The sequence below is a fragment of the Hypoxylon trugodes genome, assembly GCF_022578975.1.
Source record: "Hypoxylon trugodes strain CBS 135444 unplaced genomic scaffold F4822scaffold_2, whole genome shotgun sequence".
NCBI classification, from domain to species: domain Eukaryota; kingdom Fungi; phylum Ascomycota; class Sordariomycetes; order Xylariales; family Hypoxylaceae; genus Hypoxylon; species Hypoxylon trugodes.
Genome location: NW_026250017.1, coordinates 4098976 through 4115990, shown reverse-complemented (window position 1 = coordinate 4115990; position 17015 = coordinate 4098976). Strand labels below are relative to the sequence as shown.

General features: G+C 46.8%; 9 protein-coding genes across 9 annotated transcripts; 4 read left to right on the top strand and 5 right to left on the bottom strand.

The window, feature by feature from the left end:
- Positions 1–209: 209 nt before the first annotated feature.
- Positions 210–1857, top strand: F4822DRAFT_148245 (uncharacterized protein). The gene is made up of 2 exons (XM_051452955.1): positions 210–618; positions 683–1857. Exons 1-2 carry the CDS (start codon positions 399–401, stop codon positions 1549–1551), a joined length of 1089 nt encoding a protein of 362 aa, XP_051318788.1. The 5' UTR covers positions 210–398; the 3' UTR covers positions 1552–1857.
- On the bottom strand, positions 1829–3285 carry F4822DRAFT_148317 (NAD(P)-binding protein). The gene is made up of 2 exons (XM_051452956.1): positions 2856–3285; positions 1829–2792 (listed from the first exon to the last, which is right to left on the bottom strand). Exons 1-2 carry the CDS (start codon positions 2958–2960, stop codon positions 1914–1916), a joined length of 984 nt encoding a protein of 327 aa, XP_051318787.1. The 5' UTR covers positions 2961–3285; the 3' UTR covers positions 1829–1913.
- Positions 3286–5111: 1826 nt separating this feature from the next.
- F4822DRAFT_148202 (glycoside hydrolase family 18 protein) lies at positions 5112–7242 on the top strand. Its single transcript, XM_051452954.1, has 4 exons — positions 5112–5499; positions 5557–5613; positions 5669–5682; positions 5739–7242. The coding sequence occupies exons 1-4, from the start codon at positions 5397–5399 to the stop codon at positions 6609–6611; spliced, it is 1047 nt and encodes a 348-aa protein (XP_051318786.1). The 5' UTR covers positions 5112–5396; the 3' UTR covers positions 6612–7242.
- An 853-nt stretch (positions 7243–8095) lies between these two features.
- Positions 8096–10064, top strand: F4822DRAFT_426206 (uncharacterized protein; the record flags this gene model as incomplete). Its single annotated transcript, XM_051460500.1, has 2 exons — positions 8096–8568; positions 8633–10064. 2 exons carry the CDS (start codon positions 8096–8098, stop codon positions 10062–10064), a joined length of 1905 nt encoding a protein of 634 aa, XP_051318785.1.
- A 177-nt stretch (positions 10065–10241) lies between these two features.
- On the top strand, positions 10242–11639 carry F4822DRAFT_392837 (NAD(P)-binding protein). Its single transcript, XM_051457247.1, has 2 exons — positions 10242–10857; positions 10911–11639. Exons 1-2 carry the CDS (start codon positions 10567–10569, stop codon positions 11403–11405), a joined length of 786 nt encoding a protein of 261 aa, XP_051318784.1. The 5' UTR covers positions 10242–10566; the 3' UTR covers positions 11406–11639.
- Positions 11640–11796: 157 nt separating this feature from the next.
- Positions 11797–12589, bottom strand: F4822DRAFT_392835 (uncharacterized protein). The gene is made up of 2 exons (XM_051457246.1): positions 12153–12589; positions 11797–12067 (listed from the first exon to the last, which is right to left on the bottom strand). Exons 1-2 carry the CDS (start codon positions 12404–12406, stop codon positions 11878–11880), a joined length of 444 nt encoding a protein of 147 aa, XP_051318783.1. The 5' UTR covers positions 12407–12589; the 3' UTR covers positions 11797–11877.
- On the bottom strand, positions 12585–14163 carry F4822DRAFT_392833 (uncharacterized protein). The gene is made up of 2 exons (XM_051457245.1): positions 13529–14163; positions 12585–13292 (listed from the first exon to the last, which is right to left on the bottom strand). Exons 1-2 carry the CDS (start codon positions 13536–13538, stop codon positions 12742–12744), a joined length of 561 nt encoding a protein of 186 aa, XP_051318782.1. The 5' UTR covers positions 13539–14163; the 3' UTR covers positions 12585–12741.
- Positions 14164–14441: 278 nt separating this feature from the next.
- On the bottom strand, positions 14442–15456 carry F4822DRAFT_148160 (uncharacterized protein). The gene has a single exon (XM_051452953.1). It carries the CDS (start codon positions 15238–15240, stop codon positions 14563–14565), a length of 678 nt encoding a protein of 225 aa, XP_051318781.1. The 5' UTR covers positions 15241–15456; the 3' UTR covers positions 14442–14562.
- On the bottom strand, positions 15457–16765 carry F4822DRAFT_148159 (uncharacterized protein). Its single transcript, XM_051452952.1, has 3 exons — positions 16709–16765; positions 16356–16413; positions 15457–16305 (listed from the first exon to the last, which is right to left on the bottom strand). The coding sequence occupies exons 1-3, from the start codon at positions 16742–16744 to the stop codon at positions 15674–15676; spliced, it is 726 nt and encodes a 241-aa protein (XP_051318780.1). The 5' UTR covers positions 16745–16765; the 3' UTR covers positions 15457–15673.
- Between the last annotated feature and the right edge of the window lie 250 nt (positions 16766–17015).

Below are 17015 nucleotides of genomic sequence, written 5' to 3'. Positions count from 1 at the left end.
TCCCCTTGTGCATGGCTAGAATATTCTCAGCCTCATCTCAATCGGTGAGATATTCAAAACGTCAATTGTAACTTTAACTGCGGATGTTCGCTTGTGGTTACCCTATGAACAACATATCGTTGTCCCATTCTGAACCTAAATGGAACGATCCAGACTGAAGAGAATCGGCAAGTACGAGACTCTTGCAGGAGTTGAAAACTTAAGCGAACATTTCCTCTAAGATTGTATTAATATGCTTCAGTTCCCGACTGTATACCCAGTCTGCCCATTTCAAATCCATCAGCAATCCTAAGGCAACTCTTTTTGGTCGTGTCTTGGGAAGCATCTTCGTGTCTTAACCTCCTTGGTCATATCAAACATTCACAAGATTAATAGTGTCCCAATTGTCCAGAGTAACGATGCTCTCCTTTCTAACCTCCGTCACCTCAACGAAAAGCACTGCTCCACCGATGAACGCTGGATGTGGCTTCCATCTTGAAGTCACAGGAGGATTCAATGGCCCCGTGGGCCAATTAGGGAATGGTCAGGCGAGAGCAGGGAGTGACTTGCCACCATCTCTGTTTACTTGGTTTGGGGATGCTTTTGCTGATCAGGAGGGTAGAGGTTGCTGGTGGACTCGTATGGTCCCTCACCCCAATCTTATTGAATTGATATTTTGCTAATTCTATACCGCTTCTTATAGCTCCTACTTCGGTACTTCAGTGCGACAGGAACCAAAGGCCCGATCACGGATTCGGGATCGGGTGTTACGGCGGCGTGTCCTACCGAGACCAGTCTACGTTCTACGAATGCCACACGAACGACGACTACGAGGTTAATCTATACTTGGAACCTAATGGCGCCAATTGTTCTACGATCACGATCCGTGCTGATAACTGCCGGCCATTGTGCGCGGGCGAAACCTTAACACCATCTTCATCTTCGTCGTCGTCAACCAGCTTAACAATTACCCCTTTCGAAGCCGTGACAACCACCACGGTGACGAAATCGTCACCAACTACGATTACCAGGCCGCCTTCTTCAGGCCCGACAGCTAGACCTCCATCAACACACGGCAATTGTGACGTAGTCGTTGCCCAAGCCCCTACTGAGATCGTTTTGGTCGACAAGAATAATCCAAGCACGAGCTACGGCCCGAACCCTGACATGCTAGTACGACTCTCACCGAACTCATCCGCCGTTTTCGTCTTCCCCATCTCCGCCTCGGACGGTGGAAAGGAATGTGCAGTTCTATTCAACTTGCCTCCCGCCCAAGAAGAATTTCAGGATTACAAGTTGAAGGGTAATGGGCTTATTAGCTTCGCACTTCTAAACGGAACCTTAGCTGATCCGGGACACACGACATATGGTAATTTACCAGGGATCGCAGCGTCTTTGGAGTCAGTTGAATTGAGGCCGGACATGAGTGTTCAGCCGGTTACTTTTGAATGTCCTGGCGTGGATACGAATTTCACGGTAGCAATGCGTGATGCGCCTGGCTCTGATGCGTGTTTGGAGTATCGGCAGAATGAGACGGATGTGCTGGTTGGGATGTATCTTCTGAAGTGTTAAGATACGGGTATCTGGGTGAGACATGGCGAGTGCAAAAGGGGAGAAAAACGCGAGAGAAGTTAAAGAACAACACTCAGACCCCGTGGAACGACTGGACTCATGGTTGGAGATTGCTATACCAGGTATTCTTGTTGCTTTTTTTGGGATGATGTGGCTTGACATTGTGTTATGCTGGAACTTGGAGGGTAGGTGAGAGTTAGTTACTAAATTGCGAAGCATTGAAGAATCGCACATCCTACTAGGGAAGTGTAGCAGACAGATATCACCGGCAATTTGATACTTTGTTTAACTTCCATGCTATATTGGTAGTTTATTCTACACGAAACATAGGTACCCAGAGACATGTCGCTGAAATGTCTAACTCAATAGTTGAATTCCTCACCAACCAGCTTCTCACTCAACTTCCACAACTTTTCAGCATTCTTAGGGTCGTGCGCGTATTCATAGGTCTCGTCAATACGGCTATTTTCTAGATAAGCCGGCGCTTCGGCAGTAATCTCGGGATCTAGGGCAGCAATGAGAGGCGTTGCAGCAATCTGTTCGAAAGACTTGAACCTCGGTTCCTCGAAGACAAAATCCCTTCCCGTGTTACGTTTCGCAATCGGGAGTATGTCACTGTAGTCTTCTACGGAAAGATGCGATCCAAGTTTGGTATCGAGATTCGATCCCGGATGAGCAGCGAAAGAGACCACGCCTCGCTCTCGAAGATGTTTGGTTAGGCCGTAGGAAAATAGAATATTGGCCGTTTTGGCTTGGCCATATCCCGTCCAACAATCGTAGGTCTTCCCGTCGGAGAAATTGTAGTCGTCGAAGCGGAAGGGTGAGATGGTGTAACCTTTACTGGTGAGGTTCACGATGCGGGTGCTGTGCTCCTTGTTACTAGCAGCGGCAGCTATGAGGGCTGGGGCCAGTAAATTAGCCAATAAAAAGTGGCCGACATGATTGGCGGAAAGCGAAATCTCGATTCCTTGTTTATCGAGTGTGTATTCTTTGATAGCCATGTTTCCGGCACTGTTAATGAGTATGTCGATCTTAGATGATGTCGCTGCCAGTATCTCCTTGGCAGCTCGCCGTACTGAATCATGGTCAGAGAGATCTATCTGCACGAATGTCGCTTTAATTGAAGGATCTATTTCTTTGATGGCGGATAGGACTGGCTCGACTTTTGACGCTGTTCGCGATGCGATGAGGATATGCTCTGGTGAGGCATGACTTATTGCCTTGGCTATTTGACTTCCAATCTGTACTACGGATTAGGACTCTGAATGTGGTAAAGGGAAAAGCGGGAGCGGGAAAGGACTCACACTTGGTTGGCCGGCCCCCGTAATGACGAATGTTCGGCCCTTGATTTGGGGGACGAAGGCCTGAGCGACCTGGTCAACTGTTGCTGTCTCATCGAAAATTGGCATGATGTTGAACTCCGAATCTGAGACTTCTACTACACCTACCTAGGTACTTTAAAAGAGCAATTCAAATTGTGCCATGATAACAACATCCCCAACGGCCCTTAAAAAGAAAAAATTTCTCGGAGTTAGAGGTATGGAGTTAGGATAATTGGTCCGTCGCGAATTGAGTCATTGATTCAGCATCTTAATAGACACTACCAGTACCTAGGTAGACATCACAAAGATGACCGTCTGCTTAGGTACGTCGCCTCAATATCATAATAGAATTGAGGCGCTTCCCTGAACTCCAATCTTTCTAGGATTATCTTGTTAATGTCAATTTTTGGCGTAGCTTCGATTTTCAAGTTATTTTGCAAGTTATTCAATTCACCTAACTGGGTAGTACCTTAACTCCGACCCGGAGTTGTTTACTCCAGGCGGGGTGGTTGGTATAGTGGAACTATAGCATAGTCCGCAAACCGAATCTTAAGAGTGCAGCCGTAGAAGAGAAAGTGTGGAACAGCGGAGTTCTGAAAGGAAGTTAACAAGTGTAACTATTTTGTCCCATATTTTGGGTCAGTTGGATTGCTTGAAGTCAACTCCTAAGAAGTGCGACTTTAACGTCCAAATCACGAAAGGTCCATACGGACCGAAATACTCAACAAACATTTTCATCAGAGTTGAGCAAACGTCGAGTTTAGATAGACTTCAGTTTGTTTTAAGAAACGTTGTGTTGGAAACCTAGGTTAGTTATTAACAAGTTAAAGAATCCCACGAACGATGGAACTAGTAGCTATGCGCACCCCTACCTCCTCACATGCCTACCTGCGTAGGTAGTTACCAACCACATTATAGATAGATATACCTCCAAGAATGCGGTTCTGACGAATTGAGAGACAATCCGTGGTATTTCCGGTTGTCGGGATATCACCCTCACGATAGGCGATAATTGATCGGCAATGTCTCGTCTGATCGCTGGTTCCAACCACGCGCTCATCTGACTAAAATTGTAGCAATCGAATCCTCCACATCTGCCTCAATTATTCATATCTTTGTGGAACTCTGGGCTGTTATAAAAAGAGAAAGTTGCAGTGTCCTTCACCGTCGGTAGGTAATCTTATTGATATCGTCATCGTAACGTTGCAGCGCCTCCGTTCGGTATCGACCTTTCTTCTTTATCACTAGCGAGGATATACCCGGTCTGGGGAAGCTGTTGGGGTTATCTAGGACGAGATAGTGCAGTTCCAGTGTTCAGATGGACGGCTCTACTCTGTAATGAGGGATCGTTGCATGGAATGTGAGCCTATTCCCTGTCTCATCTGACCTGAGTTCCCCAGATATGTCTAGCCGGAAATGAGTTGTTAAGTTTAAGTTGCTTGCTTGGAATCTGAATGTGCTACTGGGAAGCTTGTCAACGGACACACAAGGTTGCAATGACGCGCATGAGCCCTGTCAACCCCCTTTTAATCGCCTGCATGGCTTGTTATAAAACCAGCTCTCTCATTTGCCAGCTCCCCCCACCTATCCCCAAACAGGAAGCTGTGCATGCCAGGCACTATCACACTACGGGACCTGCTGCAAGTCAATTGTCTCTCAACATGATAGTGAACTGTGCCCTTATCAGCTCTTGTGATGTAACTAGAAGTGGCACAAATTAGACAAAACTCCATTGTGATACCGACACATTAAGACACTCTTGAACCCGAGCCGCAATATGTCTGAGGCGGATGGAGCGGTGCGGCCGTTAGCATGCTCGGAGTTGGCTGGAAGTCGCCCATCCGAACTTGGAAGCTCAAGTTCAAGCTCAATTTCCGACTGGGGTACCGCAAGCGTAGGATGAACTCCCCTCTTGCTGCCGAAACTAAGTTCCTCCGAGAAACGGTCCGCATCGACGCCCCTGCTCATCTTGTTGCCCACTAACCCTATTACTGTGCGGTTAAAACTTGGGCGCGTGGGTTCTGGTACCTGGGATCACCTGCTTGAACGGTGTCGTCGTTGGGTATAGGGCGAACTCCCTGGCATGATTTAGATCCGACCCACAAATCCCGTCGAGGTGCCGGCGCGCGCGATGGTTCCGGGTTATTTTTGGGTTACTTCGACGTAACTGGATGTCTAAGCAGGGAGCTCAGGCTACATCGACGGTATGTCATGGGTTTGGTTGCACGAGTTGGGCTGTTCATCTCATGGCAAGTCAGGGGTTACCTCCTATAGCCCTGTAACGTTGGGACGGCCATCTCAAGCCGCGCGTTGGGAGGCGGCGAAGAACCTGAACTACATACCTACCTCCTCCATACCTCTTAGGTATATATATGGGTTCAAGCATCCCTTCATCAGTTACTGTTTATCCATTCCAAACCCAGTCCTTCCCTTAACCCAGTAGCTAGAGCCTCGAGTCGATCCTTTCTATAGTCAGTCCTTTCACTCAGTTACTAGAGCCTCAGGTAGAGCACTAGATCCACAATGGTTTCTTCCACTTTGGCTCTGGCGTCCATCGCCAGCATTATTCCTTCCGTCCTCGCTGGTTTCGATGCTAGCTCATCAAGCAATGTTGCTGTATATTGGGGTAAGGCAACACGCGAGAACACACTGTGGTATAACTCATACTAACATAAGATGATAGGACAAAACTCGCTCAACCAACAGACCTCTCAGACCCGTTTGGTTGATTACTGCTCCAGTAAGATCACGTCACTCTCCGGTATGGTGTATATTTGCTAACATATTTGTTATAGACACCGAGATTGAAGTGAGACAACCAAACTCCTAACTTGAAGTCCATAGAAACTTACCAGTATTCTGTAGATCATCCCACTAGCCTTTTTGAACGGCATCAAGACACCCACCACCAACTTCGCGAATGCTGGAGACAACTGCACGACATATGACGGTACTCAGCTACTAAAATGTCCTCAGCTAGAGGAGGACATCAAGGCTTGCCAATCGCAGGGAAAGACAATCCTCCTCTCCATCGGAGGTGCCACTTACACCGAAGGCGGTTTCTCAAGCTCCGACGAGGCCGAGAGCGCGGCTACTGACGTCTGGAACTTGTTCGGGTCTGACACGACTCAGGAAAACCGACCCTTCCTTACTGCTGTCGTTGACGGTTTTGACTTCGACTTCGAGTCGACCACCCAGAACTTCGCGCCCTTCGCCTCCAAGCTCCGCTCGCTTATGGATGGTGACTCTAGCAAGACGTACTACCTCTCTGCTGCTCCCCAGTGTGTGTACCCTGACGCGGCGATGAACGACATGTTGAACGGTGTCATCGCATTCGATTTCATCATGATCCAATTCTACAACAACTACTGCGGTGTTAGCTCGTACGTAGCTGGCTCCGACACGCAGACCAACTTCAACTTCCAGACCTGGGACGACTGGGCCAAGAACACCAGCAAGAACAAGGACGTCAAGGTTCTTTTGGGTGTCCCGGCTAACACTGGCGCTGGTGGCGGTTACGTCGATGCTGCTACCCTTGCCCCGATCATCCAATACTCCAAGCAGTTCTCTAGCTTTGGTGGTGTTATGATGTGGGATATGTCTCAGCTCTACGCCAACAACGGATTCCTCGACTCCGTCTACGCCGCCTTAACTGGATCCGGTGCCACCAAGGCCAAGGTCCAGCAGGCCACCACCTTGGTCACCAAGACCAAGCCCGCAGCCACCGCTGCCCCCTAAATGGCTAAAACCTTTTCGCAGTCTTGTATATAAGTACAGTATCTGCTGAAGATTACCACGGCCGCTACTGGTGACAAGGTAGTGGTAGGAGAGGTGATGAATAGGCCATCGAGTGTTGGAATAAACCCCAGCCTCCTACTTTCGCTCCGGCCAAGATGGGAGTTTGTCAAATTTTGTGCCATATCCGGCATTTCTTGTATATAGTTGCCGATTATGTGTATAACCCGATATCTGTATATATCCGAGAGACTCGGCTTATCAATTTATGTCCATTTGACTATGATTTTTGGTCTGTTCGTGAAGACGTAGATGTAAAATGGGAGAGAGAGTGGGGAAGAAATCGAGGATTAGACTGGATTCGGTAAGGTTATTTCTCGCGTGGTTACCGCACCGCCCCCACCCTTTTAAGCTTGGGCCATACTATTATGCAGCCCTGTACCTAAGCGCCGAGATACTCATTTAGCTTAGTAGGGCAGCCTGCCACGGCGATAAGTACATTTTGTACTGCTTCTTAATAGTTACGTGGGGCAATTCCAAATCTATTCAGGCGACAATTTGCGTGAATTAGTCAAATCTTGAGTCTGAAATAATGAGACGAATTAACAGGTAACGTCCGTAAATACTATCTGACTCCGACTTGATTTTACGGGATATGTGTATGTGTCTTAAACCTTTACGTGAGATTCTGCTAGGACTTATGGAGTTGTGCCTGGTCATCTACGGAGTAAGACTAGATCGAGAAACAGGGGTATTCTAAAGGGCCCACGTAGTCGAAGGAAGCGGTTTCACAACAGTCTCTCGAGCGCTTAAGTTGAAATAAAGTCTTTAAGAAGTACTCAACTTGGGCGTTTATTCAAGACTTGTAATTATTATTCGGAAATATAGCTTCCAAAACCCTCTGAAGGATTTAGATCAAATCTTGGTATCTAGGACCTTCGGCAGAATTTTCCACGTTGTTGATGAATATTGGGGCCAATGTCTCAGATTGCAGGGGGCAACCCCTCAACGATGACACTGTTGGTTCCATTCTGTACCTATTTTGATCAGTGTAGCGTGCTTGCAATGCGACACTGACCCATGCTAGCTGCACCGCAATTCTGCATTACAGTATAGTCGCCTCTGGGCTTCCCGCCCCCAACTATCTGACAACCAATGGATCAGCTTCGACTTACCGCTTACATTTCAGCTATACTAGGCAACTTACACCATTAGTATCATGAACATCCCATCATTATCCTCGCGAGGCGAATTCGTGGTTGTATTTAGGCACCCTATCGCCAGGTAGTCGCAATATTTCTTTGAAAAGAACTTACGGCTCTTCCACATCATAATGTTTATAACCCTACCCATCCATGGCTCCGTCAACGTTTCAAGGTGACCATGTCTCATATACAAGAGACGATTCGTACTTCCCTGTAAATTCTTACCAGCCTCGAAGTCAAACAACACAATCATATGGACTAGATCCGTCTTATGCCACTCATATGGACAACGCCTCTGGGGTAACACATAGCGAGACCATTTATTCGAAAGGTATTAGTGGGGATGGAGTACATTTTCACACCGAGGAATACAACAATGAAGTTCCCGAAAAGAGAATGAGCATTGCATGGCAGGATCCCATAATCGCAATAGCTCTATTTATCGGAAGCATTTTAGTTGTGGTTGGCCATCATATATATTACGCTAGCCTCGATAATACTCCGGTGTACTCAGACAGTCAGCAGATATGGGCCATTCGGATAGGTACAGGCCTGGCGCTCGTCATTAGGTGCGGGTTGGTCGCCACAATAGGGCTTGCTGCTGTTCAACAAACGTGGGCAACGTTAAGACAGAGGGCGATCTCTATCCGAGGCATCGACAGCATGTTCGATATCCTTGATAACCCGTGGTCTTTCTTGAACGCGGACTTGTTACTTAATGCAAAGACACTCACCATCATTTCCGCCATCTCATGGTAAGTTGCGCCTTGTTCAACCCGAATTAATTAACCCCCTACCTAATTGCTTTTTCTCCTGCAGGATTCTCCCAATTATCACAATCGTGACGCCAGCCACATTGACTGTAGGTCCGCAAATGACTCAAGATGTTATCACAACAAAAGTTCCCGGCTACAACTTCTCGGATGTCGATGGCTGGCCTGTTTATGAAGGGGCCGGTCGGTATTCGGGGGTTGGTCCCGAAATCGCACGCCTTTTCACGACCACCTACACATCAAATAGCTTCGTACCTCAGACACCGCCCTACCCTAATGCATCCTATGACTTAGATTTCTGGGGGCCGTCGTACAAGTGCTTGAACCTTAGCGAAGTTGTTAAGACAAAAAATACCCCCACGTGGGACACCGATACGTACAATTATACTTCATTGGCAGCCGCCTTCCAAGGAGAAATCGGCCCTACAAGACCTGCGAACGCCACGAGTTTGGGGGATCAATACATCTTCAAAGCTTCTGCTCCCGGGGCTCTGTACAACATGATCCTCATCGGCACTAGCGGCGTCAATCCACTCTGGGATAATTCCGACAAGGATGTTCAAATGGTCTGCCAACTATACAACACTTCGTATAGCGTAACTATACAATTTGACAATGGGATACAGTCCATCCATGAGAAATCAGTAGACTATTTAAAGTCGCAGGATTGGGACGAGTCGCGTGGTACCCAATCTGCTTTCTTAGCTAACGAAACATGTGCGCCCGACCCACGGGCAGGCAACGCCACGATATGTCCCACTTACTATCTCACGCATTATATCTTCAAGAGCTTCCTAGAGGGGAAAGTCTTTGAAAATGCGGTAGGAGAAATACTCCAGCGGAGTATTGATGGTGAGACCCTAACGCCCGCTGGGTCTACTGCCCTGTTCCAAAGTGGTCTCGCGGATTGTCCCGAAATCTGGAACGCTTCGTCATTCCTCGAGGTCGCCCAGCCGACACATTCGTTTCAGACATCTGGTAGATGTCGTGGAACACTGGCCACAACAATTGAGAGTTTGTCCAGGAATTTCACATATAGTCTGATGACTTACAGAAATTGGCAGAACGTGGCTACTAAGATGGTTCCGGTAACGGTATCAAGCCCAAGGAATTTCTTCGCGTATGAAAGGGCGACTCTCCTGGCTGCGTACCTCTCTGGTATACTAGTCACGCTAGTCTGTCTCTGCGTGGGAGGAGTCGCACTGTGGCATAACGGCTACACGAGTTCTACATCATTCTCCGCGGTGCTCCTAACAACAAGAAATCTTCACCTAGATCAGCTGGCTCAAGGCAATACATTTGGAGCGAAGCCTGTCGCAAACTCAATAAAAGATACCAAGCTCCAATTCGGTATTTTGAGGACTGGAGAGTCAGAGGTACAAGCTGGCTTTGGTTTTGAGGGGACTGTGGAACCACTCAGGAATGAGGCACAACTAAGGCTTCGGAAAAAAGGAAGCAATGATATCCAACGAATATAAGAAATAAACCCATAGAAATATGAACATAGATGTATTACATTAGAATATACCCACACATTCAGTTCACCTGGTAATATCATTTTTCCGTCCGTACGAAATTGATGTTAAAATCATGTATAACTTTCGTAGGTGATTATTCGATACTAGGTACTGTAAAGCCTAACTCCGATTTTCGTGGTTCTATTTTCAGCCACACCCACAAAAAGGGTCCAAATTGACCCGGCTTTGTTTGGATAACAAATACAACATAGTTTCCTAACTGCATTTCTAGTGGCATGGCATCGGGTGCCCGCACCGAACGGATATAGTAATTGCGTCATATGGGTCCGGAATGTAGCAAAGTCGGAGTTCACGGAGTGGTCGTTACTAATGTACGATGCGGGACCAAGGGATACTTCCCCTATTTAAGATCTCGAGTGTTAGAACTATACTTGATTTAATTCAAACTTCGAATCTATAACACGTTAGACTGAATAAATTCAACATCTCAATTCACATAACAATGGCATCTCTTCACAACGTTCTTCTACTCGGTGGTAGCGGAAAGATCGCACAATTGCTTACCCCCTTGCTTCTCCAGCGTTCGTGGAACGTTACTAGCATCATCCGCGATCCAGCACAGGTCGCAAATCTACAGAAATTGGGAGAAGGCCAAAGTGGGAAATTGAATGTCCTTGTGCGAAGTCTAGAGGATGTTACTAGTGATGCTCAAGCCAAGAGCATCATCGATGAGGTGAAGCCGGATTATGTTGTCTGGAGCGCTGGTGCTGGTGGAAAAGGGGCGCCGGAGAGGGTACATTAACCACCTGCGGGATTTCATATACGCAATGCTGACAACCCCCGCAGACGTTCAAGATTGACCGTGACGCGGCATCTCATTTCATCCGCGCCTCCGTGGCAACCCCCACAGTCACTAAATTCGTCCTAGTATCCTTCCTATGTTCTCGCCTCAAGAAGCCGTCATGGTGGACCGAAGAGGTCTGGCAATATAGTCAGGATACCGTGAAGAAGAACCTTCTGAAGTATTACGAGGCCAAGATAGCGGCCGACCAGGTATTATACGAAGAGTCGAAGAAGAGGCCCGACTTCGCGGGCATTGATCTCCGCCCAGGCACATTGACGCTAGAGCCGGCGGGTAACGTTAGTCTCGGAAAACTGCCTGTGTCTAGGGGAAACTCGAGTCGTGCAGGTGTTGCGAATCTGATTGCTTTGCTATTGGATACTCCCGGTGTCAAGAGCAGCTGGCTTGATACAATTGATGGTGATGAGGATCCGGAGGCGGCAGTCAAGAGAGTCATCGAGGAGGGTGTAGATGCTGCCGAAGGAGAGCCGTTCTACTAAATCATGTCGATATTGGTCTGAAAAGGGGGAAGGCATGGCGGGAAAATGACTGGCAAATCAATACTATCAAAAATAATGTGAGGATGGAAGGTAAAGCCTTTATGTTAAAGTAATGGGCGATAAATTGAACGAATCTAATAAAATATTCATTGTCTTTTACAGGCGGGTGTGGGAGCCTGGCGGACTATAATGCTCTCTATAATAATTGAACATAGCCCTGGAGGGCACTTTGAATGCGTCGCTGTCTGCCTATAATGCTGAATTTAGGGATAACGGCGCCCTAAAGCCCACCGCGTAACCCCTTCATTTTAGGGGTTATAGCGCTCTAACAATCGAATAAAAACAGTATTCCTACGAAAGTAAAATTAAAATAAAAGTTAAGAAACGTCAATTACTACGTAAGGTAATATATAAGAGTTCATACCTTCTAGTCTATCAGAAGAAACCCGAAACCCACTTTATAATTGCAATCCTAAATTTTCATCGGTTTGAAGTTACGACTGCGGCGTTTGCTCCCGCACTCCCGTTCCCGCTTCCAGGCAGTGGCGAGGAATGCACCAAGCAATATGATATTTATCGTCGTGAAAGCCGCGGCGAGATGGATCTCAGCGATTTGAGTAGCCATGTTCATTGTGAAACCTAGAGTCTGCCCTACCTGTATTGTACAGTCTTGCCTTGTCTTTGTCTGGGTCACTGGTTTCTTCTTGGCTTTCAGAAGTAATGGCCGTTCCACTAATCGTAGCTTAGAGTCCAAAACTTACGAAGATCTCGAAGAAGGGGATAATGATGCTCGAGAGTTTATATACAGGCAGGAAACAAGCGAAGGCGTTGTGGGGATTGTGATTGTTCGGAGAACAAGATAAAAGGCAAAGGAACAATGCATTGTTCATATAATTTGGTGCTGGCTTGGAACAAAGCCTTCTTCTGTGACTTCTAGTCGCGTTTGTTATGTAAGGAAGAAAGAGAGAAGAAAGGAGTTGGTGGATTGTATGTGGATTCATATGTATTTGTTTTGATTTGCAAAGGTTTTGCGTGGATTATTGTTCTCACCTGCGAGACGAGGGCAGCCTGTTTCCTGGTAGCGAATTGAATGTACGCCTTTAAAAATATGGATTACGAGACATGAACAAAGGAAACTAGGATTTGCAAAATAGAAAAAGTTTCACAGGGAAGATTGAATCAAGGGTTTAAAAAGCGTTTTATTAAATAAAGCAAGATGTTTCCATCTAACGAATCTTAGGCTCGCGATGATACCATAATAACGTAGCGTTCGTTGATCATGAGCAAATAAATATGTACGATGAACTAAAGGTCAGGGTAAGAAAAGTCTGATGACTTATGCCCTGAAGAATCGCGACCCTTTGCTAAGTTTTCTCTTCTCAATTCCGTCAGTGCCGCCGCAGTACATACTTCCTTCGGTTATCTGGATGACGTCCCAATCGTTGAGCTCGACTACGTTGTGCTTCGAACTTCCATGGCCGGTCGAGCAATCGCATGTTAGTTTTGTGCCGTCCATATGGCAAGAGTGGCACGACCCAGCGAAGCCGCCATTAGTAACATGGTTCAAAGTACCCAAGTAATTAGCGAAGCAATCATTGAGTTCAAGGTCAAAATCGGCAGACTTTCCAACTCCAGGGTCGGTACAGGTAGCATGGAGAACGTGTCCGTCCGTCAAACCGATGTTGGTGCAATCCGAGTTACCAAGTGTCTTCTTGTAGATATCGCTGATTTCGCTGGCAGTGACGATAGTAAGTAGTGGCACAAAGGCCAAGACGGATGCGAAATTTGTCTTCATAGTGGTTTTGTATTGTTGCTTTTGGTAGTTGTTCGTGTGGTTATGGTGGTTTCTAAAGATTTCGATTTCGCAAAAAAGGGGGATGTATATCGCTTTATGGTAATGGAATTGTTGACCCTAGGCATAATCCATTCACCAAACTTCTTTGAGCTAGACGATTGAATCCCATATATTCGCTCCAAACTCGTGAAAAGAGGCGATGGGAAGAAAGAAGTGAGTCAGTATCGTAGCGTCTGGTGACCGAAATTTTGGGATAGATGAACAACAAACAGCTATTGTATTCGCGTCGCCAATGCCATCTTCCACAATAAGCCTTGTTTGTACAGACAATCGTCCATAGTCATCCATACCAGAATTTAGCCATCACACAAAGCCCATGGAATTCCTTTCTTCGGTTGACGATGTGAAGTAGATTTGATGTTATCACTTCAACAAAGGTGGCATCGAAAGAGAATCCAGATACGATTCAACAGGGACCATGTTCGAATCGACCTCGGTGAATGTACTAGAATTGCGTTTCTAGCATGATCAGATGTAACTGCCGATCCCGATATTCGGTGATTTGGGGACTGGAGTTTCATGGGAATCCTCGGCCGTCATTCGTCTTTTCTTCACCCATCATATCCGACGCTATACTTAGAGGCGAATTCCTAGTCTGGGTAGGTTGTTTGAATAGGAAATACGAAGTGACTAGGAATACAGGCATCGCGATCATGAATCGGGTATATCTTCCAGCAGCTTTCTTATATTCGGGACTCGATGGATCGATTCGTTTCGGTCGTGATATTGCAGTTTGGGATGGACGATGAATACGCGGCGCAAACGGTAGGGGTTTAGGAACCCGGGGTTTTGATTTGGTCGCCATAATGCGATAGATTTTGATATTTCCCTGGATTTTAATACCTTAGTGAAGGTGTGATTGTAATCGAGGTGGTTTCATGTTATTCGTGACGAGGTTGTAGAGGTTTGCGATGAAGAGAATAAATTAAAAAAGAGAAAAGGATAAAAAATATTTAGGTATCTCCTAGCGCCGACAGGGGTTCCCCCACATGTTCCATCCAGGTACTCCGATCCGCGCTACCGTTGTAGATATTTAGCAGATGCCTACCTACCTAGGTAAGTCTTACATCACTAGAGCCAGCCCCAAATCTTCCCTGATACAACATCGTTTCTATCTTTAAACGATTTCAACTCTTCCTATCCTCCTGCTCTACAATTTCCTTCCCTATTCTATAAAACTAAAATTATTTCAATCTTTTAACCTTACTCCCAACTATTCGATTGGAACTAACGTCATAAGTGATTCTTCTCCGTTATAGCTTGCGGTTCGCGATAAGGAAATCCTCTCCCACGTCGCCCTGATCATCCTATCCCACCACTCCGGAGTGATCTTCTTGTCGTATTCCGCCCACAGTTGAGGAGAAATTGTACTTTTTGAACACAATAGAGTTTGATTTCTTCGGAGAGCGGACGTTCGTCGAGAACCTCATAGTTACCACCGTATTTTGGGTTGAAGAGGTCGAGACCTTTCTTTTCGGTCTTCTTCCACGCAGCTATCTCACTTTGAGGTAGTGCTAGGTCCAGTTCAATACATCTTGATAATTCATTGAAATTGGCTCCCTTGGGGTGTCGAGTGGCCGCTTCCATTAATTGTAAGTCTAGCACGCCCCGAATCCTAATCTGAAAGTAGTTAAACAGTGCGGCCGAAAAGTTCCTCACGTCGAAAATTATTTTCGGGATCATTTCCGATTCTAGGATGTCTTCGAATGTGTAACCCAAAGAGCTTGGAGTGGAGAAAGCCCTGGCGCCGAGGAGTAGGACGTCGATGAGAAAGGTCTCACGAGTCGGTAGTATATGAAGTTGCAGGATCGATATGCGGCTGTTTTTACCAGATTTCACCCCCTCAAAATCGAGATAAAGTGAGGGAGGATCCAGATTCCTCAGCAATCCATCTAATTTGTCTAACACTTCGCGTAAAGCGTCTATAGTGTCGATCGTATCGCGAGCATCGCCCGTGAGTCTCGATATCTCTCCCCCCATTTTTATTGCCTACCTAGGTAGGTACCGTCAAGACTTCTGCGACAACCTGCTACAGAGGGACCTAGGCTGCTAGATATAGTGATGTATGCTACGCCACTAGCGTTAAATCCCCTATAGCGCCCAACCTTTTCTGCTATATTAGGTGGTAAGTTCATTATTCATCAGCTCTAAAGTCAGCACTCGCTCTATTTGAGGTTAAAATGTTGGATGCTTTGGAGATTTTAGTAAGTTCAATATTCCTCATCTGATCAGCTAACGCATATCATAGCGAATTATCAGATATCCCACATACCAAATGGAAAGTTATTTTTGGTTAAAAAGTCCGATTGTTCTAGGCTACACTAAGAAATACCGTATTCTCAAATCCTCTCACCCTCGAAATAATGGTATCTACTCCCGTTTTAGTCCTCCCGATCTCCTACTCAAATGACGCTTAGTTGCTCTGAGTGCCCCGACCACCGTTGGGCAGTCCTGGGAAAGGTCCCGCTTCAGGGAAACCATCCGCGGGAGGCGCCTTTCGCTTGCTGTTAGTACCACGGCCACCATTTGGCAAACCGGGGAACGGACCAGCCTCGGGGAAACCATCAGCAGGGGGTGCCTTCCTCTTACTGTTAGTTCCGCGACCGCCATTTGGGAGTCCTGGGAATGGACCCGCTTCAGGGAAGCCGTCGGCAGGTGGGTCGGAGGAGGTGGTGCTGCTGGAGCTGCCAGTGCTGGCTCCAGAGCTAGCGGCATTGTTGTTGCCGCCATTTGTCAAACCGGGGAATGGGCCACCATCGGGAAAGAAGCCATTGCCGGAGGACGTGTCAGCCGTAGTGTCGGCTGTGTCGGCGCTGTTGTCATTTGTCAAACCAGGAAAAGGCCCGCCATCGGGGAAGAAACCGTTGCCGGAAGAACCAGTGTCGTCACTAGTATCAGTAGTGTCGGCATTGGTGTTGGTGTTGGCGTTGGTATTGGTATTGCTGTTGCCACCGTTGGTTAAGCCGGGGAAAGGGCCACCGTCGGGGAAGAAGTTGTCCTCAGAACGGCGCATAACATCATCTGACTGGCCTGCTTTCACAGGAACTGTCATGGAGGTTAGCTGGCGTATCTAATAATATCAGAGTATGACGTACCTGCGATAGCGCTGCCAGCAAGAAGGCTAGCGTATAAGAGGGAGATGGTGAACTTCATCTTGAAGATGTTGTCAGGGAGTATTAGAACGTGAGAGTCGAGAGATGGGTGATTCAACTAAGGAAATGGAGAATACGGTATCAAAATGTGGCCAGCACAAGAGGGAAAATAGAACGGTAGGTGATGAGCAGAAGATTGAGATGCTACTGAAGAACCAAACCTGAATATCAAGAAACGCACAACTAGATATAGGCACTCAATGACGACATCATCTAACGAGATTCCATTGATGAGGCTATAGCGTGAACCCCTTGGACTTCTTTAGAGACTGACCGCAAGGATTTTCAAAACACACCTTACAACCGTACCATATGACTGTAAACTCCCACATCTCAGCTATTCATCAATGATCGCCATGTAGACAGGTGAGAATTCTAGAAAACAAATAGCGTTATTAGCGAAGGTGGAGAATGCTTACCTACCCTTTTGGGCAATCATTTTGCAAAAGTGAAACTTATCGTGTCTATACCCCGTACTGTTTAAACGTCTCGGAAGCTAAGCGCGCTGCCAAGAGACTTAAGGAGGTACATGAGGTAGTATTTGGGCGATACGGATACTTGGCAATGATGATATATGGCCAAAGCTTCACTAAAGCTCCAGTT

Coding starts and splice junctions, on each gene's coding strand:
- F4822DRAFT_148160 (XM_051452953.1), bottom strand. CDS start 15,240: ATGGGGGGAGAGATATCGAGACTCACGGGCGATGCTCGCGATACGATC.
- F4822DRAFT_148245 (XM_051452955.1), top strand. CDS start 399: ATGCTCTCCTTTCTAACCTCCGTCACCTCAACGAAAAGCACTGCTCCA. Junction 619..682: donor TAGAGGTTGCTGGTGGACTC/GTATGGTCCCTC, acceptor CGCTTCTTATAG/CTCCTACTTCGGTACTTCAG.
- F4822DRAFT_148159 (XM_051452952.1), bottom strand. CDS start 16,744: ATGTGGGAGTTTACAGTCATATGGTACGGTTGTAAG. Junction 16,414..16,708: donor TCATATGGTACGGTTGTAAG/GTGTGTTTTGAA, acceptor AACATCTTCAAG/ATGAAGTTCACCATCTCCCT. Junction 16,306..16,355: donor TGCTGGCAGCGCTATCGCAG/GTACGTCATACT, acceptor CCTCCATGACAG/TTCCTGTGAAAGCAGGCCAG.
- F4822DRAFT_148317 (XM_051452956.1), bottom strand. CDS start 2,960: ATGCCAATTTTCGATGAGACAGCAACAGTTGACCAGGTCGCTCAGGCC. Junction 2,793..2,855: donor CGGGGGCCGGCCAACCAAGT/GTGAGTCCTTTC, acceptor TCCGTAGTACAG/ATTGGAAGTCAAATAGCCAA.
- F4822DRAFT_392837 (XM_051457247.1), top strand. CDS start 10,567: ATGGCATCTCTTCACAACGTTCTTCTACTCGGTGGTAGCGGAAAGATC. Junction 10,858..10,910: donor GAAAAGGGGCGCCGGAGAGG/GTACATTAACCA, acceptor CAACCCCCGCAG/ACGTTCAAGATTGACCGTGA.
- F4822DRAFT_392835 (XM_051457246.1), bottom strand. CDS start 12,406: ATGAATCCACATACAATCCACCAACTCCTTTCTTCTCTCTTTCTTCCT. Junction 12,068..12,152: donor ATCTTCGTAAGTTTTGGACT/CTAAGCTACGAT, acceptor GCAAGACTGTAC/AATACAGGTAGGGCAGACTC.
- F4822DRAFT_148202 (XM_051452954.1), top strand. CDS start 5,397: ATGGTTTCTTCCACTTTGGCTCTGGCGTCCATCGCCAGCATTATTCCT. Junction 5,500..5,556: donor CAATGTTGCTGTATATTGGG/GTAAGGCAACAC, acceptor ATAAGATGATAG/GACAAAACTCGCTCAACCAA.